The following is a 25,814-nucleotide window of genomic DNA, read 5'->3' as shown; positions in this document are numbered from 1 at the left end:
TGTACATTACATCCTTGTGACTTATTTCTTTTATACGTAGTAGTTTGTACCTCTTAAACCCCATCCCCTATTTGACCCATCCCCTCCCTCCCTCCCTGCTGGTAACCACTAGTTTGTTCTCTGTATCTGTGAGTCTGTTTCTGTTTTGTTATATTTGTTCATTTGCTTTATTTGTTAGATCCCACATATAAGTGAAAACATACAGTATTTGTCTTTCTTTGTCTGACTGTTTTCACTAAGCATAATACCCTTCAGGTCCATCTATATTGTTGCAAATGGCAAAATTTTATTCTTTTTAATGGCTGAGTGGTATTCCATTGTATATATGTACTACATCTTGTTTATCTGTTCATCTGTTGATGTACACTTGGGTTGCTTCCACATCTTGGCTATTGTAAATAAAGTTCCATGAACATTGGGGTGCATGTATCTTTTTGAATTACTGTTTTTGTTTCCTTCAGATATATACCCAGGGGTGGAATTGCTAGATCATATGGTAGTTCTATTTTTAATTTTTTTGAGGAACCTCTATACTGTTTTCCGTAGTGTCTGCACCAATTTACATTCCCACCAACCGTGCATGAGGGTTCCCTTTTCTCCACATCCTTGCCAACACTTAGTTCTTGTCTTTCTGAGGATAGGCATTTTGACAGGTGTGAGGTGATGTCCACTGTGGTTTTGATTTGCATTTCTCCAGTGATTAGTGATGTTGAGCATCTTTTCATGTGCCTGTTGGCCATCTGCATGTTTTCTTTGGGAAGATGCCTATTCAGGTCCTCTGCCCAGTTTTTATTCAGGTTGTTTGTTTGATATTGAGTTGTACGAATATATTTTGGATATTAACCCTTTAGTAGACATATTATTTGCAAATGTCTTTTCCTATTCAGTAGATTATCTTTTCATTTTGACGATGGTTTCCTTTGCTGTGCAAGAGCTTCTCAGTTTGATGTAGTCCATTTGTTTACTTTTGCTTTTGTTCCCTTGCCTGAGAAGACAGATCCAAAAAAATATTGCTAAGACCAATGTGAAAGAGTGCACTTCTATGTTTTCGTACATTTAGGTCTTTAATCCATTTTGAGTTTTTGTTTATGGTGTGAGAAAATGTTGTAATTTCATTCATTTGCATGTAGCTGTCCAGTTTTCCCACCACCATTTATTGAAGAGGCCGTCTTTCCCCCATCTTATAGTCTTGCCTCCTTTATCATAAATAACCGTGGGTATATTTCTGGGCTCTCTATTCTGTTCCATTGATATGTGTGTCTGTTTTTATGCCAGTACCATGCTATTTTGATTATTGTAGCTTTGTAGTATAGTCTCAAGTCAGGGAGCATGATTCCTCCATCTCTGGTCTTCTTTCTCAAGATTGTTTTGGCTATTCGGGGTCTTTTGTGGTTCCATACAAATTTTAGGATTGTTTGTTCTAGTTCTGTGAAGAATGTCATGTATAATTTGATAGGAATGGCATTAAAGCTGTAGATTGCTGTGGGTAGTACAGACATTTTAACAATATTAATCCTTTCTGAACATATCCATGAACACGGGATATCTTTCCATTTCTTTGTATCATCTTCAGTTTCCTTCATGAATGCTTTATAGTTTTCAGAGCATGGGTCTTTCACCTCCTTGGTTAAGTTTCTTCCTAGGTATTTTATTCTTTTGGATGTGGTTTTTAAATGGGATTATTTTCTTTCTTTCTCTTATAGTTCATTATTAGTGTTTAGCAACACAACAGATTTCTGTATGATTCCTTTTTAGCAAATCTATAACCCTGTTTGGTACCTAACAGGTTTTAAGCATGGAGTCTGTTCTTAGGCTAAGAGCCAGTGTGTAACAATTTGCAGCTCATCTAAGTGTACCTATGTATATATGTGAAATTCCTAATACAGTACTCTGCTGCTGTCAGCCTTTATCATTTGTCCATTTGTATCATTTAATCCTTTATTATTAGTGTGCTTGGGCGAGGATATTGCCTTTAAAAATGGCTTATTCTGTGTCTGCAACAATTTTCCTTACATGAGTAAGTAATAGCTACTTTACCTCTTGTCTCTGTCATTTCGCTTTCAAAAGATAAAATTAGCTTGTGGTGTGTAATTTTAGGGTAGGCTCTTTCACTTTTTATTCCTCACCTCTTTCATTATCTTATATGGCTGTATAATGTAAACGCTGGATATTGTTTTAATTAAAAAATGAGGCTTACGACAGGAAAGTCAGACTTTTGTTAACCTCTGTTCAGTGTGTTTATATAAGAAAGATCTTATGACAGAATTTCAAAGACTATTGCGTTATTGCATTTGGAAAATCCTTGTGAGGAAAATGTATAGGCACTTAATGACAACTCTAGATGGAAGTTTTCCTTTAAAAATATCCTTGTTAATTCGGCATGAGTTGTGAAACTGAACATGTTCAGAAACTAAATTCTCTTTTCTTAAGGCTTAGACTTTTTCCTGAGAGTGATGATAATGTATTTCATTTATTGGTGATTTTAAATGTAAGAACGTTACCTATAATGCAGGATGTTTCTAAGTGGAGGTGGGTTGAAAAGAGACATCTCTTTCCAGAATTCATTCCACAGATAATTACTGAGTGCATATTTTGTGGGTAGGTACTGTTGTGTGCATTGTGGACATTGTAGTGTAAAAAGTAGATATTCTTATATTTGTAAGTTAAATGGCTCACTGATCTTCCTGAGATAATGGTTTGTCCATGCTTGGGGATATGTAGGTGATGCTTCATGGTAAGGAAATGCCATTTAATTTTTGCATATGAACCAATATAATGAACACTGGATTTTCAGCTGCCTTTGATGTGTATATCTGGAACAGAGCTGTACTTTTCAATCATAAATAAGAAAAGAGATCATAGTTTTTGATTCATGACTCTCCATAGTGGCCCAGACATTACCTGTTATTACCAGACACTACTTTGTTTTACTTGGACAAACTTTGAGGATAACATAGGTAAGATTTATGATCCTCTGTAAACGCCTTCAAAATGGATTTGGAAAATTGGGAGTAAATTGAAAGTGTCTTGTCCTAATTGTTTGTGTGCGTGTGTGTGTGTGTATGTATGTGTGCGCGCGCACCCTTTTTTTTTTTGAGACCAGAGGTACTCTAATTTCAATTCTGTTTCACAGCAGGATGAGCCAGTTCCCCCAGCCATGTAAGAAACAACTAAGGTTCTTAGAGTGTGACTATCAGATACACAGATGACCTAGTAAGATGCAGGATGCTCTAAAGGAAAGAGCGGTATCAGAGTCCTGTGAGTCAGGAAACCAAGGGTCTGGTCTGTTTTACAACGAGTTGGGTGTGTGACCTTGAAAACGGTCTAACCCTAACCCTGGGTAGTATTGCCATCTTAACAATATTAAGTCTTCCTGTCCACATCTTTCAATTTATTTAGGTCTTTAATTTCTTTCAACATTTTAAAATAATTTTCCAAGTACAAGTTTTGCACTTTTGTAAAATTCATTCCTGAGTATTTTATTCTTTTTGATGCTATTGTATACAAGTGTCTTTTAAACTTTTTTTTGTTTTTTCATGTGTGTACCTAATACCTGTCCCCATCCCTATTCTCTACCCATTGTACCTCTTCGTCCTATTTTAATTCCAGTATTCCATTGATACCATGAACATTCAGAAAACATTTATTCAACTTCTGTCAGCAGTCATCTGGCATGTTTATTTTGTGTCAGGTACTGTATGACAGGTATTAGAAAACTAGAGTTGATTAAATATTATGTGTTTTCAATGAGGAGATACAGACTTGGTGTCTAAGATGTAACACTTACATAACAGAAGTGCTATAGAAGGAGGAGGGATCAGGGAGACTTTTTAGAGAAGGTAACATTTAAGCTTGACTTTGAAATATTGGTAAGGACTTAACAAACTTGGAAAGTCTTTCTATTTAGTTGAAATAAGGTAAATGAAATCAGGAAGGCATAAAAAGTACTTGGTGGTTCTTAAGAGGTGAGTGGACTTGTGTGGTTAGTGTTAGATGGGTGTGGGAAATGACTGAGGATGACCTAGGGGGTGTAGAAGAGTCTGATGGTGACAGGTTTTAATAAGATGCTAAGGATGTCGTGGGGACTGGAGACCACTGAGCAGTGGGGGAGATGTTTTTTTTGAATCAGGAATGATGATTAGATCTGTAGTTTGGAGAATTGACTCCGGTGTTTGCTGAGGGGGGATTGCAGCCAAGGGATAACAGGGGCAGAGTGACCAATTAGGAGCTGGCTGGCTTCAGTATCCAGGGAGAGAAGCAGCCGACCTTGGACTGAATCCAGGGGATTCTGTTTGATTCAGGGGGTGTGATGGGGAGGGAGGGGAGTTCAAGATAAGCTTGGGTTGCCTCATTTGGCTTATTAGATGAATGGTAACCTCCTGTGGTTCTTCGCTTTTTGCTGCTGTTGTTTTGCTGTTTTAATTGCATTAAACGAGTTTACATAGGCATGATTGAACTCAGTCTCCAGCCCCCTCCCCTTTCTCAGAGGAGGCCAAGCTGATGGCACCTGGCTCAGAACCCCAGCCCTCTAATCACAGGGTTGCTGTCTCTGGTTTGGCAGTCCTGGTACTGGGCTGTCATGAGCACTACGTACGAGCGGGGTACTGAGGGTTCATGAAGAGCCAAGACACTCCTTGGATTTTGAGTCTCCCTCCCAGAAACCAGGGACAAAGGTCTGTCACCTCTTTATTATCCAGCACAGCCCAGACTCGTTTAGCTCACTCTGCCAGCACCCACTTCCATGTTTCCAGATTCTGTGGCTAATCTGCTAATATCTGGATAGTCACTTCTGGATAAAATTTAAAACTCCCGGGGCCTCCCTGGTGGCGCAGTGGTTGAAAATCTGCCTGCCAATGCAGGGGACACGGGTTCGAGCCCTGGTCTGGGAGGATCCCACATGCCGCGGAGCGACTAGGCCCGTGAGCCACAACTACTGAGCCTGCGCGTCTGGAGCCTGTGCTCCGCAACAAGAGAGGCCGCGATAGTGAAGAGGCCCGCGCACCGCGATGAAGAGTGGCCCCCACTTGCCACAACTAGAGAAAGCCCTCGCACAGAAACGAAGACCCAACACAGCCGTAAATAAATAAATAAACAAACTATTAAAAAAAAAAAAAAAAAAAAAAAAATTTAAAACTCCCTCCCCCTCTTCCCAGATACACACCTGCCTATTTTGCAGCCTTATTACCACTTTGGTTAAACCAACGGTCAGTTCTTACATTAACAGGAGAATATAAATCTTTTTTCTTTTGCCTCTTTTGAAAGTTTCAAGAGCTGTTATTCTTGGATTGATTCCTTTCCATGGCATCCTGTTCTTTTAAACGTAAGAGTTTTCTCCTTCTGCAGATATTTATTTGGGGGTCAAAGTTTACAGTACTTTTGAAATGTGTGTGTGTGTGTGTGTGAGAGAGAGAGAGTGTGTGTTTCCTGTTATCCACTGTGTTAATTTGCTGGGGCCGCCATAACAAAGTACCATAGGCTGAAACAACAGGCATATGTTTTCTCATGATCTGGGGGCTAGAAGTCCAAGATCAAGGTGTGGGCAGGGCTGGTTTCTCCCGAGGCCTCCCTACTCGGCTTGGAGGTGCCACCTGCTCCCTGTGTCCTCACGTGGTTGTCCCTCTGTGTGTGTCTGTGTCCTCATCTCTTCGTATAAGGACATTGGTCCCGTGGGATCAGCACCCATCCTAGTGACTTCATTTTACCTTAACCACCTCTTTAAAGTCCCGATCTCTAAATACAGTCACATTCTGAGGTCCTGGATTAGGACTTCAACGTAATTTGCAGGGAAGCACTTTAGCCCGTAGCCTTATCTCTGTTTCCTCTGGATCTTTCTTTATTTTTTATTTTTTTATTTTTTTAAAATTTATTTGTTTGTTTTTTTAGTTTTGGCTGCATTGGGTCTTACTTGCTGTGCACGGGCTTTCTCTAGTTGTGAGCGGGGGCTGCTCTTCGTTGTGGTGCATGGGCTCCTCATTGTCGTGGCTTCTCTTGTTGCGGAGCACAGGCTCTAGGCACGCAGGCTTCAGTAGTTGTGGCGTGTGGGCTCAGTAGTTGTGGCTTGCGGGCTCTAGAGCGCAGGCTCAGTAGTTGTGGCACACGGGCTTAGTTGCTCCGCGGCACGTGGAATCTTCGCGGGCCAGGACTTGAACTCGTGTCCCTTGCATTAGCAGGCAGATTCTTAACCACTGCGCCACCAGGGAAGCCCTGGATCTGTTTTTTTAATCTGACTTTCATCTCTCGCTCACGTATTTCCCTTGACCACCTTACAGTCTTTGTCCTTGTGCCTTTTAGGATGAGGCTGTGACAGCTGCTTGTTTAGTCTGTGCGTGGGCAGAGTTGGTCTGTATATGCTTTTCCTTGGGTGACGTGGCTGCAAGTAGTCCTTTCTGGGAGGACCCTTCCATGTTAGAGTCTTCGGTTCTCTCTTTCCAGGGCTCCTTAGTTTCTCCAGAGTGACTCTTGTTACCCGGACAGAGTGGAGTCGGGTGAGAGGGTTGGCACCCTCCTCTCTGTGCCTGGTGTCTGTCCCTCAGTCCTGGTCCCTTCTGTTTGGTTTTGTGAGAGATGGAGCTGATCTGGCTGATGATGGGGTGAAGGCAGGGGCCACTGTCTAACTTCACTCTGTGAAAGGACAGACAACCAGCAGCTGTTTTTCTCTGAACCCACCCTTCCCTTGTCTTCTGGAGCATCTGAAGCCTTGAGCACTTGAGGAGTTCTGTGGGTTTACTAGTGAGGTTTTCTCATTTCCTGGTTGCCTACTGTGCGCTAGGTGCTCTGCTTTGCTGGTATTATGTATCTGATCTTTGTTGTAGCCTTATGGAAGGTTCTGTTACTGGCCGCAGTGTCCATATATGAAAACAGAGGTTTGGAGCGGAATTAGAGTGCCAGGACTAGAGCGCAGGGCATCTGAACTCAGAAGCTGCACTTCTGCCGGCTCCGCATTGGGACAGTTAGCAAGTCTCTGCTCCTGTCTGCGTGTCGAAAATGTCAGTGTATTGATTTGAACACATTTAAAAGAGTTGCTACACTAAGTCTAATACAAAAATAAAATGAAATTCAGTACACCTATGAGAATGGAGATGTTCTTTAATTTTATGAATCTGATTAGTTCAGAATGTGCTCCTTCAGGAACTTCCAGCATATACTTCGGGTGCAGCAGGTGCTGGCATGGAGCTCCGGGGGACCTTAGGTTCTGTCTGTCCTTACATCAGAAGTTTATGTTCTTGATGTCTCCCTCCCAGTACTAGCTAGTGTCCTTAGTCACCGTCATGTGCAGGAATTGTTGGCAGACAGGCTAACTGACAGCTAAAAAACCCAGCACTGTATGTTTGCAGAATACTGCTGTGTTTTGGTACTGAATGTCTAGTTCTGGCATTTCTAGTTGCTGCTCATCTCAGTTGGCACTAACCCTTTTTTCCTTTCTCTTCTACAGATTACTTCTGTAGCTTGACCTCTGCTTTCCTCAACAAGCAGAATGTCTCGATCACGACAACCCCCCCTTGTGACAGGCATCTCTCCAAATGAAGGAATCCCGTGGACAAAGGTCACGATTAGAGGAGAAAACCTGGGCGCTGAGCCAGCTGACCTCATAGGTAAGGGCAGGGACGATGCTGTGTGTTCATGGTGAATGCATTTTTATGTTGGGCAACTGAGGCAAGATATACTGTTTTGAAATAGTGAAGGTGATAGAAAAACACCCCTGAGGTCTGTACAGGATGATCTGAATAGAAATGAAAGAATTATTTGGTTTTCTGATTTTTCTGTTAAAATCATTATTTTGTCAGATCTTGCCCGTATTGTCTTTCGCCTGGTCCTTGAGAAAGTCCCCCACAGCCGAGGTTTGCCTCCTTTCCTCGGGGTTGGCCTCTCCTGCCAAGACTGCCAAAACAGCCGCCCAGCTCTTCTGGCCTCCCCTCATACGGCTGTCTGCTCTTCTCAGGTGCCGGGTGAACTAGGCCTCTTCTGTTCCTTATTGCTCTCGGAACCAAATCCAAACTCCCTCCACCCAGAGGAGCCTGTGCGCTCTGCCCGGCCGCACCCTGGGACCGGTGGGCATTTGTCTGCACCCGATGCCCATTGGGGCGGGAGCACCGAGCCTCCAGACTTAACAGCCACAGGCTCTCTGCAAACTCATGCCCACCCATGGTTTTCATTAGGTTCCCCTAATGTTTACATATTCAGAGCAAGCTACATTTTAGTTTTTAGGATCAGTTTATGCTGTTTATCTTTTTAAGCCCAAGGATGCGAGCGATAGAACACTCTGCATCCACTTGGCACTGCATAAGTGTTTTTTGATTTTGGTTTGCAGTGTGCCCCCTTCCTCTGGGGGAGACCCTTTCCTGCTGGTTATTTCAGTATTCTGGTCTGTCAGTGGTTCTCACCTGGCTTGTCTTCATCTTCTCTAGAACTTAAAAAAATGCTCTTGCCTTAGCTGCTAAGTCTCAGTCTGTAAAGATAAAGATAGAGCCTCATCATTGCTTTTTTTAAAACACAGATGAGTGTCAGGCACGGCCAGGATAGAGAGCAAACCATAAATATCGGTGTGTGGTCAGTTTGGGTTATTTTCATGTGAACTCTGCATGAGGGTGTGCAGATACATTCAGAATAAGGAAAGGAGGCACCTCAGTATGTGCTGCTGAATGTGTATTCTGATTTCCCACACATTAATTTATTTGGATTCAGACATTCTCTTGACTCATTTCATAATTTATGAAGGACCCCTTGGTAAATACTAGAGATTATGAGTTGGAGCTTGTTTTTCTTGCATTATAGCTGCTGGTTGACACATTGTTTTTTGGCCATCCAGAAATCCCTTGGAAAAGAGAAAGTTGATTAGAGCTGGGCACCATGGTTAATTACTGAGTCTTGCCCTCCCCAGCTCGTTCTTTTCACTAGTGTCACTTAACTGTGTCTCATTTTATACTGTTTTCTCTAGCTACGGTTTTTGATTCTTCAGTAAATAAAACTTAAGTTTATTATCCTTATGAAGGTAGTCTTTCTTATCCTATGTCTTGGTTCTTGACAAAGCTCATTCCAGGTTGTTCTTTATCCAAAGTGGAAAAATCCCTAGAATTCATGGAAATAGACCATCTGGACGGAGGTTCAGTTTAACCGGCAGTCACTGAGGCCTCACACGTGACTGCTGCCCGTCTGCGTGGATGCCGAGCTCGCTTTAGCTTTGGGCAGTGCGTTTCCTATTTGACTGAGCGCGCTCGACTTTTACAAACCTGCTAGTGTAGCTTTCAGCCTGCCCATGTATTGCCAAGAAACCACTTTTTAAAAAAGCAAACTTAGCCTACTAAATAATGTAAGTGTTTTTTTTTTTAACTCCGGTGACATCTACACTAGCCAAGTAAAACACTACAAAAACACTTTATTTGGAATTCTACAAGTTACTTTAAAAAAAAAAAGATGTTATATTTCATGAAGCAGATTTCTTAGCAAACCATGTTTAAGAAATAGATCGTATGATCTTATTTAATTTCCATGCATTTAAAATGATCTGTTTAAATCTATGTTTTAAATTATATGGTGATTATTAACTTTTTTAGTTAAAATGCAGAACAGATATTAAATCTGAGGAACCTTGATAGCAGCTACAACGAGATGAATAAACTGTTATTCCGGGTGTTTTTCCCAAAGTTGCATCATCATGGATATCATACATGTTTGCTCATCTGAACATGTTTTTAAGACTTTATGTCTGTATATCTGAAATCTCCCATTTCTCAGTTTTAATCGTAAGATAGCTCCCCAGCAGGGGACTTATATTAGGAACTTTAATACATTAAGTCCTGACATTGGGTTGCATTATTTCCTTTCTAAAGTTAGTATTTAAATCACAAAAATCTTTTTGATATTGTAAAATTTAAAAATATCAAGTTATGTATTGACCTGGAGTGATATTGAAATATATACCATCTATAACTAAACAGTTCATAAATTAAAACATTTCCCATTTATATAAAAAAAAATACAGAGACTAATTTATGTGTACATAAAAATTATCTGAGCACTGTATGTATTGAAGTGTTTCACAGGCTTACCTTGGAGATGGAGAGGAGTTCCAGGGGGTGCTTTCAACCTCTTAAATGGCTTAAATTTTTCATAATAAAAATTGAGTATCAAGAAAACTAACAAACACTCCCATTTTGAAAAATAATTTTGAATTATGAATGCATTTAAAAATGTGTAAATGTCATTACACATTTAAAAAGCCAATGGAAAACTTAGTCCTAAAGGAACTTTGAAGTGCTGTCATTAGAAAAACTGAATTCCTTACATGAATAAATAATAATAGATGTCTTAGGGAAATCTCTGAAATTAATTATTTCAATAAACGTCTTGAAAATGGAGTTGTTTTTATTCCTTTATGGTTAATATAACATTCTTACTAAACAGTGCTTTAAGTTGTAACAAAAGATGACTTGAATCCCTCCCTACATTTTTTCAACCGAATTCGGCCTAAGTTGAGGTGTTCCTGGTACCTGATTAAAAAAAAAAAAACAAAAAAACTTGCATTTGCTAAACTTGACTGCCGAGCAGTCAAGTATCAAAAGTTAAATGATGAGAAAAGAAGGTGCGAGTGTCTGGGTGTTTGCTGAATACACTTCAGTCTATTTTCTCCATGAATGTTTATCACATTGGTTTCTGTTTTGCAGAAATGCACGTGGTGGGATGATGGTCCTCTGCCTGGGGCCATGTCTTCCCTGTCTGCATCACAGTTCACGTGGGTCTGGGCAGAGATGCCAGGCGCGGGCTGAGATTTTGGGAGCAGAGTGTAGTACAGCAACAGGACCATGAGGGAAACATTTAGGCAGCGTGGACCGCCGTTGCAGGAGTGATAAAGCAGACATGAAAAATGCACTAGTAATCCAGTAATGCCTGAGAACAGTTACTGATTTAACAGACTCCAGGCTGTGCTTAACATAAACTACCAACTTCAGTTCATTCTGTAATATCATGTATAATTGAACACTAGGAAAAGTATGTGCGGATTATTTTCAGGAAGATGATAAATATTTTTTTTAGGGAATGATGTACACATTTATTAATACACTTTAGAGCTTTATAGCACTAACTTGGACTTCTAAAAATAACAATAAATTCCTTTCTAATACCTATGAAAGCAATCTAAGATTCTCATAGTTAAGTAATCTGGAGTGCCTAGACATTATTATGGTTATTATTTTCTAATTCCAATGATGTTTGAAGAAACTTAAATATAATCTAAAAGAAGTCTTAAATATTAGAGAAAAAACAGACAAATTCAGTAGAGACAATCGTTTATTTGCAAATAATATTGGGTATATTGAAGAATAGAAATAACTAACTGATGTACCAGGAAATGCTATTTCTAGTTCTGTTTTTCAGTTCATGAAAAAGGCCTGGCGATACTAACAGAAGAATTGTCTTTTCATGAAATAGCCGTTCTTTTGGACTTTGTTACATGCATGCTTTTACTTTCAGGTCTGACAATTTGTGGGCACAATTGCCTTCTGACAGCAGAGTGGATGTCTACAAGTAAAATTGTATGTCGCGTGGGACAGGCCAAGAACGACAAAGGAGACATTATTGTCACAACCAAGTCAGGTGGCAAAGGAACCTCCACAGTCTCCTTCAAGCTGCTCAGACCTGAGAAAATAGGTATCATCTCCCATGACTTTACTCTAAAGAAGAAAATAAAAGTGGGTTTTGTCTTTTAAAATTGACAACTGGTAAATTAGTATAAAATTTACTTACTCTCATATGTCATTAACTTAGATTCAGTTTATGTTTATTTTTTCAGGAATGGGATATTGGCTAAAGTTTGCATTACTTTTGAAAAGGCAGTTTGCTGAGCTAACGGTAAACTCTAAGGATGATAAGCATTGGAAGAACTGTTGTTCTGTCCTGTGTAAAATCTGTTCATCTAACATGTCGAAATGCCAATTTTAGTTTCTTGATCTTGCATACAATAATTGCATTTCTTGCTGTGATACAGATAAGATTTGAGGTGAAATACATACCTGGTTTGGCCAAATTAGCCAGTAATACCTAAATAATGTTCCGTTTTCCTTCACTTTCTGAGTCCTTTGAGGCCCTGACAAGATGTTGCCCACCTAGGTGTGCCTCTGGCCTCCAAACTAGAAATCACACTCTTCTTGTGCTCTAGAGCCCCCCTCCTGTGTTCCCTTTGTGCCCTGAACCCGTGCTTCCTTGCCTTGGGGCAAAGAGCTTGGTCTGAGAAGCCGGGACTGATCACACGAGCAGCCAGCTGTGGGTGGAGTGGAGTCACAGAACCACCTACCTCAGAGGACTGAATGAGTTAGAACATTGGAGAAAGTGCTTAGCATAGGTCCTCACACAAACTAAGGGCTGCATAAATTAGTGTTTTTAATTATTCGTTTCCTAGCTCTTTATGTATGTGGCATCTCCTCTGCTAAAGTAAGAATACTGTCAGATTCATCTTTGTGGTCCTGTAATGACTTGCACATGGTCCGTACTTGATAAATATTTGTATAATGTAGGACTATCACAGGCATAATTAAACCCAGGCCGTACTTCTCATATAGAAAAGCAAAGAGCTTTGCAAATTTTGTTTTCTGTCTTAGAGCATAAAGCCTTTCTTCAGCATTATATCCTTAAATTCCTCGATTCTTTTTAATAAAAATTTGAGGAATTTAAGGGAAAACCAAAAATGGAATTTACATTTATGTACATGTGTGTATGCAAACATATATACATACAATATTCTTGTTTTTGTTTACTCACTTTTATTTAATGTCTTTGAAAACCGAACTGTGAAATTAAAGCAGGAACTTGTTTCCAGTTTTCTGGAGAAACTTAAAAACATTTTGACAGAATCCAGCATCATCTTGTATCATGTTTATACAGCAGATGAAGAAAACTTATTTGAAAGTATTGATTTTATGCTAAAATGCTCTGCCCAGGACTCAGCACAGCACAGGCTCAGGAAAGGCCTATAGACCTGAACCTGGGAGTGTCTGGGCCTGAGCTTACCCTCTGGCAGAGCTTCCTTGCATCATCCTGGCAGACCTGTGGGTGCCCGTAGAGTTAGAAGGCTCACAAGGAGCCCTCTGGTCCCCCGGCCCTGCGCTCTGCTCCGCCCCCTCGCACACTGCCCAGCCTCTGTTGCGGCCCGGTCCGAGCCACAGGAAAGAGGGTACTGTTTTCAGAGATTATATTTTGTTTTTCCTGAATATCCTAGTCATTTCCATCACACAAGCCGTGCATTCCGTGGAAGTTGTTTGATTTCTTTATATTGATATAAGGTTTGTTGGGTATTTTGTTGATGTACCAAATTAATTGTACTGCTTATTATTTGTAAAATACATTTGTTTTAGCAGAACTTTTTCTCAGAGGCTTAACTTGTCTTCTGTATTGAATAATGTACAGTGCAATCAAGAGATGTTATTTTTGCCTTTTTATAGATTTTTAGTGGTTTTAATTAAGCTACCAGCCATTTAAAAAAAAAAAATCTGGAGCTTTTGTGCCTTCAAATCTTTAAAAAATTACTGTAGCATGCATTCTGTATTAGGTCTTTCAACAGTAAAGCAGAATGGTAAGACTTAGTGCCTGGGGAGTGTGTATCTTATTAAGGCTGTGCTCCTCATTTGGTAGGTATTTTGGATCAGTCTGCTGTGTGGGTTGATGAGATGAATTACTATGACATGCGCACTGACAGGAATAAAGGGATTCCTCCCTTGTCCCTGCGTCCTGCTAATCCACTCGGCATCGAGATTGAAAAGTGAGTACTGCCTTGCCTCCGTTGTCTTTATTTCTAGCTGCTGAAAAGTTCTGTGCACTCAGAGTGAAGAGAGTCAGGCTCCAGGAACATCCAGGGAAGCACAGTTGAAGACACCACTGTTGTTGGGAGTCGGGCATCATCTCTTGGAGCTTGGTCAGCTTTGCTAGACCGAACCTTCCAATTGGTTAGAACTGTCGGCAGAAGCTACTTACTTACCTCTTCAGTTTTTGAGTTTACATTTTGTGAAGAGGAAAAGTATCTTGAAATTTTGAATAACTAATACTTTTAATGATATGAGAATTAATGGGTTGTCTGGAGTTGGTAAGTTTAAATATTTAGATGGTACTTGAGATTAAAACAGAATTTTCCATGTGCTTGATTTTTGCTTTTGATTTTGAAATATTTGACCGTAAGTAGAACCAAGGTAGTCTTGTCATTTTGTTTACAACCCCTACCTGTAATTCATACTTAATTCAGACTTACTTTACCAGAATTGTGGCAGGTAAATCTTTCAAGATGTCTTGGACCAAATCTGGAATTCCCTAGTACAGTGTTTTCATAGATTTTATAATCAGTGCCTTTATCCTTGCATCTTCCTTAGTCAGTTCACCTAACATGTTAGTTGTTTCTGACTTGTCTCTCGGCCTTAGTGACTCTGCTGGTGAAGTTACTACCGAAAGTTTCTCCATAAGCATTTCTGCAGGCGACAGATTATTTCTGCTAATGCTTTAGCCATAGTTTTATTTTAGGTTTTTCTAGGTATGGAGAAAGTTGTCCACTGATCTTTATATATTTAACCTTCAAGCCTACACTTGAAGACCATTAGTAAATCAAAAGTAAGCTTCTTTTTCACCTGCTGGGGTTTGCCCTGGCTGAGAGAGAGGGAGCATGTGTTTGTCTTGGGAAGTTGTCCTGTGTTGAAAAAGGCCTGGGGTTTGGCAGCTTTTAGTGAGCGGGGACTGTCCTGGGTCACAGCTGGGAAGCTCTTTGGCCAGCGTGGGTCATTCTGGAGCTGTTCTAAGGGTTTCAGTGCCCGATAAATTAAGAGTTTAAGGATCAAGAAGGTCCAGGAACGAAAAGTAATTGCTGGGTCTTTATTTGAGCATAGTTTCCTGCATGAATGGACTTTGTGGTTGAGAGTAAGCCTCTCAGTGGCCTGCTTCAGTGCCCTGGATTCGGCTTCTTTCCAAGGCCCACCGCAAAGGAAGTGTGGAGCAGAAGGGCCCTTTGGATTGTCCTTTTGTAAGGAAGATACAGTTTTGCACCTTTGTACAATGAGTATAGGAATATGGTGTGACTTTTGTCTGAGCCTTAGATGGAACTATCAAAGTTAGGATTAAATTGGTTACTTACTATCATAAAATGAATTTCCTTAATTTTTAGTTTAGCATGTAACACACCCCTCGTTTGATCTCTTTACCTTTTCATGTCCGCTTATTTTTTGATTGTCTTGATTGTTCCTGTTACTGCCAGTACTCACACAGGGGTTCGGCTTGAACTCTCTCTTACAGCTCTTTTTCTTAATACATGTCGGGATAATCCCGAGGTAACGTTGGTAACCAGCCAGAAGCACTAAAAGTGCCTGGCTCTTTAGAAGTTGTTTTTCTTCTTCTCTGAGGCAGTCTAGTTGGGTCTGAGCCCCTCTCTCAGTTTAACTCTTGGCCCTCCTGTTACTTGCAGGGTGACTTGGAGTCTGCTCAGCTTCCTCAAGGTGCAGACTGGGCAGCCTGGGTCACGCGGCGTGTGCGTTTCAGCGGTGGGGGCACTCACTCGCAGTGGGTGCTGGTTGGATGTTCGTCGTCGTCACCGTGATCCCCTGCTCTTCTTACATGTGCGCTACTCAGTGCTCTGCCCCCAGGGAAAGAATCTTCTTATGACTTAAGATTTCAGGGTGATGAATTGTATTCAGATCTTAAAATAGTATTATGTACATTCAAGAAGTGCTTAAACGGTGATAAAATTTACAGTAATATTTCTTTCAAGTTGTTCCTTGAAAGTTTCAGTAATAATTTGCTCAGCCATGGAATAACTAAAGGATAGTTTCTGAAAAGGTAAAAGCTTGACTCTCATACAAATACAAAATGCGCACATGTCCAAGCTTTTATTTAATTCATTAATTAATGGGAAAACCAGTGAAATGTTAAAACCAGTTCAGGGGGAATTCCAGAGGACAGACATAATGGGCAGTGAGGAATGCTGAAAGGTGCAACAGTGGCAACTTCTCCTGCTCAGTAACCAGTTGCATCTTCACCTGACAGGTATTTCTGTGCCAGGCATCCCTGGTCAACATCAACCCTCCACTTCTGCTTCTGTAACAGAGCTGCAGAGCAGAGACAAGGCATGGATGGGGGAAGACAGGGGACCCTGGGCAGGCCCTCCAGACAGTGAAAGGATGGCCAGGAATCTTTTTGCCCATTTAAAGTCTTTCGCAAGTTTTCTGGTCAAAAGGAAGGGTGGATAGAGGGCTTCCCTGGTGGCGCAGTGGTTAAGAATCCACCTGCCAATGCAGGGGACATGGGTTCGAGCTGGTCCGGGAAGATCCCCCATGCCACGGAGCAACTAAGCCCGTGCGCCACAACTACGGAGCCTGCGCGCTAGAGCCCGTGGGCCACAACAAGAGAAGCCACCGCAATGAGAAGCACGTGCACCGCAATGAACAGTAGCCCCCGCTCGCTGCAACTAGAGAAAAGCCCATGTGCAGCAACAAAGACCCAATGCAGCCAAAAATAAAATAAATAAAATAAATAAATTCTAAAAACAACAACAACAGTATTCACTTAAAAAAAAAAAAGAGTGGTAGAGATACTAGGAAGCAAGAAAATGGAAGGTGAAGGTAGGAAAAGGTATAGAAACCAAGAAGAAGAGTATATAGTTTGGCCAGAAAAATGCTTTTTCAGGTTCCTTTTCACCTTTTAAAGGTACTGTCAGGAAAACTGCATTTGTTTTATTGAAGTCTGACCTCAGATAGAGAAGCCTTATTTTAGAAAAAGAGAGTAGGAAAGGAAAAGCAGATGTTAAAATATTAGTGTGGGTTTTACTTCCGTGACTCTCTTAATATCTTTTAGATGAAAGCTTTGGTCCCTGTAGAGAATGGTGTTACATTGAGGTTAGAATCCTTGAGAGCATTCCCTTTTACTATGTCTTTTATTTCTGTTTATTAATGTCATTTGGGGTTTCTTTTATAATTAAAAGATGGGAGAGGACCTATTTTTAATTTTTAAAAAAATGTCATCAGAGAAGGAATAACAGGATTTAATTACTTGCTTGTTGGAATATACTAATTGAGAAGGTTTGAAGAATTATGACTGCTTGTTATAAAGTACCATGGTCCTAATGAATTACCAGACTAAAGCGGTGAGGTCGCCTCTGGAAGAGGAATCAGCTCCTGGTAATTACAGTGCTGAAGTGTTCATGGCAGTTCTCAGCCCACAGTCAAATGTGCAGGGTGGGGCCAGGAGGAGCCCTGCAGCGCCGTGGCCAGTTCATGGGGCCATGAGCAGCAAGCGCGAGTAGCCGAATGTAGCGTTGCTCTTGGGCGTGAGGCAGAGGTCAGTGAATGTTTTATTGGTGTGCTCAGCGTGCACGCCGCCGTCTTCCAGCCCACAGGCTTATTAACAGCTGGCGTTTGTGGGCCTCCTTCGGCTGCTGAAGTCCTGCACATTCCTAGAGTTTTAACTGATGTTCTGCACACATGGTGCCTTGATACTTATAAAAATGTTACTAATTACTCAGAAAAAAATAACTTCACTTTGAACTGAGACTAGGATTTGCTTGTAAAAAGTCTGTATTTCTGATTTACTACACTGTCACAAATATGCATTCTTTGCACTGCTTAAATTATGATGGAGACAAACTTAACTGAAAAAGAAGGTAAAAACAGGTTCATATTAATAAGTAAAAGCCTTCACTATGTTTTATTTCTTAAAAGTACTCTTTGCCTACTAGGAGAATATCTATAAGTAATGTTTTTGGAGACAGTACATACATGGGAGTTAGGGCCTTAAAATGGAACTTTGCCCCTCCTGTTTTTTCCCCCTCCTGTTTTTATGGGATCTGCAACCTTTTTGTGAAATTACTACCTGGGAAGAGCTATCTGGAGTAGTCAGTTGATGCACCACTCGTATCTTTATTTCCACGTAGGTTTTATGAACAATGCAAGTCTGACTTGCTCCTCATCAGTTTGGCTTTCCAATAGAAAGAAAAGGTGGCCAGTTTTCCTGCTCCATTTAGAAAACAAGGAAAGGTGACAAAATAATTCTTAGTATGAGTGTGGAAGGGAAAAGCCTTGGGTAAATTTACCTTTTAGAAATGTTATGAAAACAGATTTGTGGGCTGTGATGTAGTGCCTAGGTCCAGAAACTGTGTGAGACCAAAAAAGGAAAAAAACACAACGTAAAACAAGCTCATAATATTTAAGGTGCAGAGTAACACTGGTGCTGGAGTGAAAGCTATGAGAATTGAGTGTGACACACACTTGGAAGAGCCCCCCTTCCTCCCATCTTTCTACCTGCAGGTCAGGAGGGCGTGTTCGCCTCGGTGTGAGCACAGCGGTGCAGCTGTACCCAGGCTCCTCTGCGCGGGTAGTTAGACTTTCTCTCAGAAGGGTTTTTGTTGTTTTGCTGGCTCGCGGGTCATCACTGCCAGTCGTTCTCGTACTTGAAAGTGAACGCTGCTGTGTTGAGGACATTCCTGTTAATTTTGCTTCTGACCACTGGGTCGGTCAGGTCCGTGTACCTGGGTCTTCATGGCCAGTCCTTTTCAGGAGGTGTAATCTGAGCTCACACTGCCATCTAATGGGGAGCGTGCGCTGTAGGGGCATGAAGCTTGTCAGCTGCTGAAACTGTTGGTTCCTTAATGAAAACACTTCCCATGTTTACATGGTAGACTCCGTGTTGCTTTCACCCTCCAGTTAGTGGGTTTAAAGTGTGGATTTAGTTTGAATCACTCAGAATATACCTTGCTGTTACTGACTTGTTAAGCCATCACTTCACTTGGAGGGTCAGAGCCTAAGATCCAGTTATTGTGGACAGAGGTTTAAGTTTTAACTCTCCAGACTTCGTGCTCCATTGACACAGTGCTTCTGCCCTTCCTCATGCTGTTACCAAGGCCATTAGCAATTTTCTGCATTCTGAATCAGTGTCTCCCTCAGTTTCTGTTTTTCTGGATTTGTAGTTGTGGGTTTTTTCCATGCCTGAGATTCTCTGGTTCTTTAATTGGCAGTAGAAGTATGGGGTCCTGCTCTTGACTGTTTGCATGCAGCCTCTCTGGGGCTGTTTCCTGACTGTAAAATGGGAATACATAACTCACGTTGTTACAAGAATCAAATAAAATGGTTCTTATGAAGAGTCTGTTAAATATAGAGAACCAAGTGGAAAGAATAAAAATAACAGCAAGTAACATTTTTGAGCGTTTATCACGTGTCAAAAACTGCTAAGCCTTCCACACTGCATTACCTACTTTAATCCTCAAAATATTCCTCAGAGGAAGATATTATGATCCCATTATCCTCGTGAATAAATGGAACCTTAGAGAGGTTAAGTATCTTCCTCAAGGTTATTCCGACAACGCTAGCCGACTTGTAAACCACTGCCGTGGGCCATCTCTGCTTTTGTGGGTACACTCCTAAACCACTGCCGTGGGCCGTCTCTGCTTCTGTGGGTACACTCCCCACAGAGCATCGTTGCTTCCCGTGTTGTCGTTCGTTGTCTCTTTTCTCTGGATCTTTGTTTCACATTCATTTTGAGGTGTTTGCGTAAAAGATCTTATTTTGGGATAGACTCTTGACTCAGGATGGCTTCAGCTGTGAGTAGTAGAAACAAAAATTCATCCTGGTTTAAGCAAAAAAGATATTTATTTTCTCATAATATACAAAGTCCAGAGGTGGTGGACTCCACGATTGGCTGAGTCCGTGGCTCAGAAGTGTCACTGAGATGTAAGGAGCCTGGGTTTGCTGTTCTGCTGCCCTTGGAGTCGCACTGATCTCCTTCATAACTGCAGAGTGGCGTTAGAGGTTTCTAGTGTCGCGACGACAGTAATACACAGGAAATAATAGTGTTAAAATAAAGATCCAGTATTGTTGAAACTGTAATAATACCCAGGAAATAATGAAGCTCGGTAAAGTCTGAGGGCAGAAAGACACTGTCTCTTCTCAGTTCTCCTTAAAAGCGTGGAGACCTTGCCCAGAAATGCTCCAGCAGCTCTTTCCTCAGACACTGTGGTCAAAACCCAGTCACTCGATCAATAGCAAGGGGAGCACGGTCAGCACACTGCTTAGGATTACTGATGTTCGGGCTCGTGAAGGCGTGGGCGCCCCGCTCTGCAGGTGCTTCTGTCTGCGAGCGGGCAGGGGATGTCGGCTCTCGGGCTGACGGCGGGCCCCTGGTGTGGTCTGGATCGAGCTGTCTGACCTCTCTGTGACAGAGTGTTGTCATCCTTGATGTAACTTGTCTTATTCTTGTACGGCTGATTCCTAATCACTCTTTTTCCAATTTAAATGTACAGTAAGATTGGTAAGAGTTGAATGTCTTCAGGAAGAAATCACTCTAAAATAAACTCGTTCTTAGGGGTGATTATGAGGGTTTGAGAACTAGGACTTAGTGTTCTGACCAAGAGATCCAGTACCTTTCAGACTCTTGACCCGTTTAGGTGCTTGAAGGAGCTGTGTGTACAAGAAGTGCAGTGGGTGGGGTGGATTAATGCTTCAGATCTCAGTGGAGGGCTCTCACGTGGCCCCTTCCAAATGTCGCCACTCACACTAATGCCAGCACTCAGGGTCAGCCCCCGCCCCGCCGGCTGCGCTTGAAGGGACGCACAGGGGTGCAGAGCCCATGGAGTCCTGCGGAGGACGGCGTGGGGAGGGGCTCCCGGGGCAGCAGAGTCCTCTCGTAGAGCCCCCCTAGACTTCAGGCCTTTATCCTGTGATGAAGCAGACCCTGTACATGTGTAAAAACAACAATCTAGGGCATCATAGGTGAGATATTACTAAGGTTTAAGGATCAGATCACCTTTAAGTGTGGGAAGTTCTAGATGGTTGGGATTTGTTATCTTTCAATACCGCCAGTTTAAGCATCCTAACAGTATAGGATATAACCTTTTGTTTTTTAACTTTTTTTATAGCTTTATTGAGAAATAATTAACAAATTTGTAAGATGTTTAAAGTGTATGTCTTAGCGATTTGATATACGTATACATTGTAAAAGGAGTCCCACCATCTCGGTAACTAACACATTCATCACTTCACATAGTTACTTTTTTTTTTTTTTTGGTGAGAACATTTAATTTCTGTTCTCTCTATGGCATTATCACTTATAGGCACATATTACGCATTAGATCCTCAGACCTTATTCATCTCGTGAGTGAAAGTTTCTCCCTCTCCCTATTCCCCCACCTCCAGGCAACCACTTTCCTGCTCTATTTCTATAGTTTGACTTTTTTTTTAATATTTCACATATTTTGCACATCTGATAAGGGGCTTATATTTGCACATCTGACAAGTGGTTAATATCCAAAATATATAAAGAAGCCTACAACTCAATAGCAAAAAAAAAAAAAAAAAAGCCAGTCTGATTAAAAAATGGGCAGAGGATCCGGACATTTTTCCAAAGAAGACATACGAATGCCAACACGCACATGAAAAGGTGCTGAACATCACTAATCATCAGGGAAATGCAAAGCAAAACCACAGTGAAATCACCTCACACCTGTCAGAATGGCTCTCTTGTTATTTGAATGGCTCACAACAAATAACAAGTGTTGGAAAAGGTGTGGAGGAAAGGGAACCCTCCTGCGCTGTTGGTGGGAACGTAAATTGGTGCAGCCACTGTGCAGAACAGCAGGGAGGTCCTCAAAAAATTAAAAATAGAGCTACCATATGACCCAGCAGTCCCACTTCTGGGTATTTATCCAAAGAAAATGAAAACAGAATCTCAAAGTTATCTGCACCCCATGTTCACTGCAGCATTATTTACAATAGCCAAGATATGGGAACAACCTAAGTGTGCATCCACGGACAAGGGGTTAAAGGAGTTGTACGTGTGGGTGCCCAGGCTCGCATTGTTGCTCAGGAACACGGGAATGTTACTCAGCCGTGAGAAAGAGGGCAATCCTGTCATCTGCAACAGCGTGGGTGGACCTTGATCTCAGTATGCCAGACAGGAAGACAAAGTTTTTTTCTTTTTTTAAAACTAAACCCATTGAGTAGTACTTAGCTGTCAGACCTGTGGGGACTGCGTGGCCTTAGCCATCTCAGCGTGGCATACAACTTCTGTATTTTTTAGTTTCATGTCTGCATTTGGTGCCTCTTTGCTTTATTTGCTGTCGTTGTCTCAGAGCCTTCTTTGTCCTGTCATACTTAACTCCAGCTACTCTTCTTACCTTGTGCTTTGATGATGGGTAGGAACCACCCAATGAGAGTAAAGCTGCAGGGCCCGAGCGAGGGAGAGAAGCTCAGTTTGGCTCCCCAGAGGCCCTTTTTGCTGCTTGTTGTCAGTTGTGTCTTCAGTCTCTGAGTGTGGACCTGACCCTTGTTAGGTGAGAATTTCATGGAGTTGAATAATTTATAAAGACTGTTAATAGCAGGGACTTAGTTGGTATCAGGTGATTCTGTGGTATTTTTGATTCTGTTAAGACTATTTAACTTAAGGACTGCGTAGAGCGCCACGTTGACAAAAAAGCAGTAGGTGGGCCACCATGCACTTCTTTGCACTGATGAGGCCCCACTGGTGCACCAGGCTGTCCTTTCCAGCTTAGACAGCTCCCTGGGCGGACACCTCCCGCCGGTGAAGGTAGAACTGTGGCTCATGGCCCTTGCCTGTCAGAGCGAGCGGGAGGCTCCTGGGTGCCTCCCTGGGGCTCAGCTAAGTCTCCACTCAGCCGCATATTCCCCCAGAGTTCCAACGCGGAGGCATGAAGTATAAATAAATAAAATGATAAAAACTTCCGAAGGTGACAGGATTTTATTACTAAGTATCAAACCAGCATGAAGAATCTGAACCAAAATAAAGTTCAAAAAATGCAGTTCTCCAACTCCCTCTCAAAGACTGTGGTGACAATGACCAACGTGCTTATGAAGCACACACTCAGAGGCACACCTGCTCACACATATCCCCCAAGAAGATTGAGGCTACAGTTGTTCTTCATTCTTGAAGCCAGTGAGGAAAGATTAAGGTTGACTTGGTCTCCGAGTTACCAAGACTTATGTGATGCCAGCTTGGTATCCACAGCTCCCTTAGTCTCATCTCACCTTGTCTGTTACTCCCATGTTCAACAGACCTTTTCTTCCCCTAATTAAGGAAAACTCTGTGGTGAGAGAGGTTAAGTGTAACAGGAGGGAACATGGGATCTCCTGGCCGAGATGCCAGCCTCCGTGTCCAGATGCAGGGTTTCCAGGGGAGATCGTGGAGAGCTGTGTTTCGGACTTATGTCCCTTGCCCTCTGGGGGAGAATGGGGACAAAGGAGCCAGTAGAGAAGAGGAGGGGGGGGCGAGAGCTGCTGGAGAGTGTGACGGGCTGCCCGGCCACCCGGTCAGGGCCCCCAAGCCCAGGTGAGCACCTCCCTCTCCCTGGAGAGAGTGGACTCCAGGCCTTTTCCAGTTGTGCCCAAGGGGACTGGTCACCTGCAAGGCGAGGGGCTCCGGCGGGCAGTGCTCGTGGGTGGAGGTGGGATGTTGCCCTTGGACAAGGCTGCCTAACTTCTGAAATGAGGCTGTGTCTGTGATAATGCAGCATTGAGACTCTCAGAGAAGTCATCAGACTTGCACACCTTTTCTTCCAGGCTGGGGATAATTTCTCCCACTGAATAAATTTTAGAGACAAAATAATTTTGTGTCCCATATGGGGGTGGGGAACAATTTCAGTCAGAGGGGAACGAGGTAAAAATGACCAGGATGTTTGCAGGAAACTGTGATCCCTTTGAAGTTGCTGGAGCTTCGGCTTCGAGGATTAGGGTAGCAGAAATGAGTCCTGAGAGAGAAGCAGGTTTGGGAAATGGAGGGACTTGACCACAGAGCTTGGACTTCATTCTGCAGGCAGAGGGTGGGCACTGTAAGGACTGCTCGCTCACAGGCCCTCAGTGGGCCGTGTCCTGCCCACTTCCGTTTGCTCTCAGACACAGCTTGCTCACCTCCAGCGTGGAGCCTGACACCTCTGGTAGATACTTAATTCGTGTTCGAATGAATAGATAAATGAACTGATCGAGAAGTTGACCTTAAAAATGTGGGCAAGAAAGTGAGGTACAGATAAGGGAGTGTCAGTTAGTGTAAGCTTTTCTTGAAATTGATCTAGACGTGGGCATAGAAACATGGGTACTACATAGATCTGATTTTATCAGTAGGCGTCATCGGGCATCAGTGTGTCTTAAAATAACTTTCATACAGGTCTTTAACAAAAAGCATTTTAACAAGTTGATTTACTGTTTTTAATTTCAGTGTACCCAAATTTTGATTTTTATCTACTGAGTAGGAAATGATTTCATGTTTGGATAGATTTCATGAAGTATCAACTCAGCCTCTTTAAATCATATTCTTTTTTTGATGTAATTTCTGTATTTTAACTAATTTCCTATCTTACATATACAGTCAAAGTTTTTATGTTAAGTTAGCTGAGGTGTAGGAAGTATATTTTTTTACACACAAACATAGGCTCCAAAATGTATCAAGTATCATTGTAATGGTTTGTATTCATGTTTATTACTGTTGGTTACATCTTTGTAGTAATAGCACTCAAAATATATCTTAAACCTTTTCCTCCCTCAGAGGTAAATTTCCCCAGAAGGACTTAGAAATGCTGTTCCCTGGAATGAGTGCTGATTTTACAAGTGAGAACTTTTCGGCTGCCTGGTACCTCATAGAGAACCACTCCAACGCCAGGTTAGTGGGTGCTGGGCTGTGTTGTGTGGTTTCATGGGGTGCAGCTCATCAGACTTGAGGTAACGTGGGTTTCCCTCTGGCTTTGCTGCGTTCATAACATGTAAAGGTTTAGATCTAGGTAAGAATTTGAAAGCTTGGTTTCATCTGATTACATATTGTATCAGTCTGTATCTTTCCAGGGTAGGCTTCAGTATTTCACACTTGATGCATTATCTTCTTGTGGTTTCTTCATTTCACTTCAGTTTTGAACAGCTCAAAATGGCCGTCACCCACCTGAAGAGGCAGGCTAACAAGAAGAGCGAGGGCAGCCTGGCGTGCGTGAAAGGGGGGCTCAGTACTTTCTTTGAGGCACAGGACGCCCTCTCAGGTAAGGTGACCCTCAGCCATCTGCTGGGGCTTCCCCGCGGACACCCGGCCCTGCACGTACGGAGTGTTTGCAGGCTGTGGCGCTGAGGCCGTGTCCCTGGAGCGGAGCTCTGCAGTGGCCACCAGTCAGCCTTTGCGGCCGGGCTGGGATCTCTTTGAAGGCTTGGTACCTTAAGTATTTGTCCCTGAGGCTTTGCTCACCCATCAGACACGTGTGAAACAGGAGACCACGCTGCCTCCCCGCAGTGCCCGGTGTCCAGTTAAATCCCAAGGGTAGAATTCTAGAATTTTAAAAATCCTTGTACAGCCATCAGTATCTTGCACATGGGACTAATTCTGTAGATGTGACCCATTGTGTGTTTGGTCTGGGAAGAACTGGTGATAGCGTGTCCTTTCTTTGTAGCCATCGCCCCACCAGCCCCGCACGGTAGCTAACTCCCCCATCCATGTACTCATCCTTACATGGGAGGGAAATTGTATTCAGTAGAAATGGTGTGGCTTTAGACATTTCAAGGGAAGATGTTGGGTAGGTTATTTTATTTTTTTCTTTCTCTTAAACTACCTTTAATTAATAGAAATCAAATTATTGTTTATCTAGTAAAAAGTAAGATATATTAAAAAAAAAAAAAGTAAGCCCAATTCTTTTTAAAAACAAAGACACCTGTAACTAAGTACCTGTATAGCTAAGTACCTATAACCCTAACTGTAGACTAAGAGGCCACACCTTCTTCAATTCAGTAAGTTTTTAAAATTAATTCGTACTGTTACAGTTCGGATGTCCTATTATCTTTTTTAAAACCCTTCTCCTCCTGGGCCAGACACGCTTGGTTGCC

General features: G+C 42.1%; 1 protein-coding gene across 3 annotated transcripts in view; it reads left to right on the top strand.

Annotated features, from left to right (window-relative positions):
• The window catches only part of EXOC2 (exocyst complex component 2), a 154,814-nt gene that overhangs the window by 22,975 nt on the left and 106,025 nt on the right, over nt 1–25,814 (top strand). For all 3 annotated transcript variants that reach the window (XM_036869276.1, XM_036869277.1, XM_036869278.1), the window contains exons 2-6: nt 7,433–7,592; nt 11,470–11,646; nt 13,624–13,750; nt 24,502–24,615; nt 24,858–24,982. In XM_036869276.1, the coding sequence (XP_036725171.1) occupies nt 7,475–7,592; nt 11,470–11,646; nt 13,624–13,750; nt 24,502–24,615; nt 24,858–24,982 (661 nt within the window). In that variant the 5' untranslated portion in view covers nt 7,433–7,474. The remainder of the gene's footprint in view (nt 1–7,432; nt 7,593–11,469; nt 11,647–13,623; nt 13,751–24,501; nt 24,616–24,857; nt 24,983–25,814) is intronic.

This window comes from Balaenoptera musculus, chromosome 11, assembly GCF_009873245.2.
Source record: "Balaenoptera musculus isolate JJ_BM4_2016_0621 chromosome 11, mBalMus1.pri.v3, whole genome shotgun sequence".
NCBI classification, from domain to species: Eukaryota; Metazoa; Chordata; class Mammalia; order Artiodactyla; family Balaenopteridae; genus Balaenoptera; species Balaenoptera musculus.
This window is presented reverse-complemented; position numbering and strand designations above follow the sequence as displayed.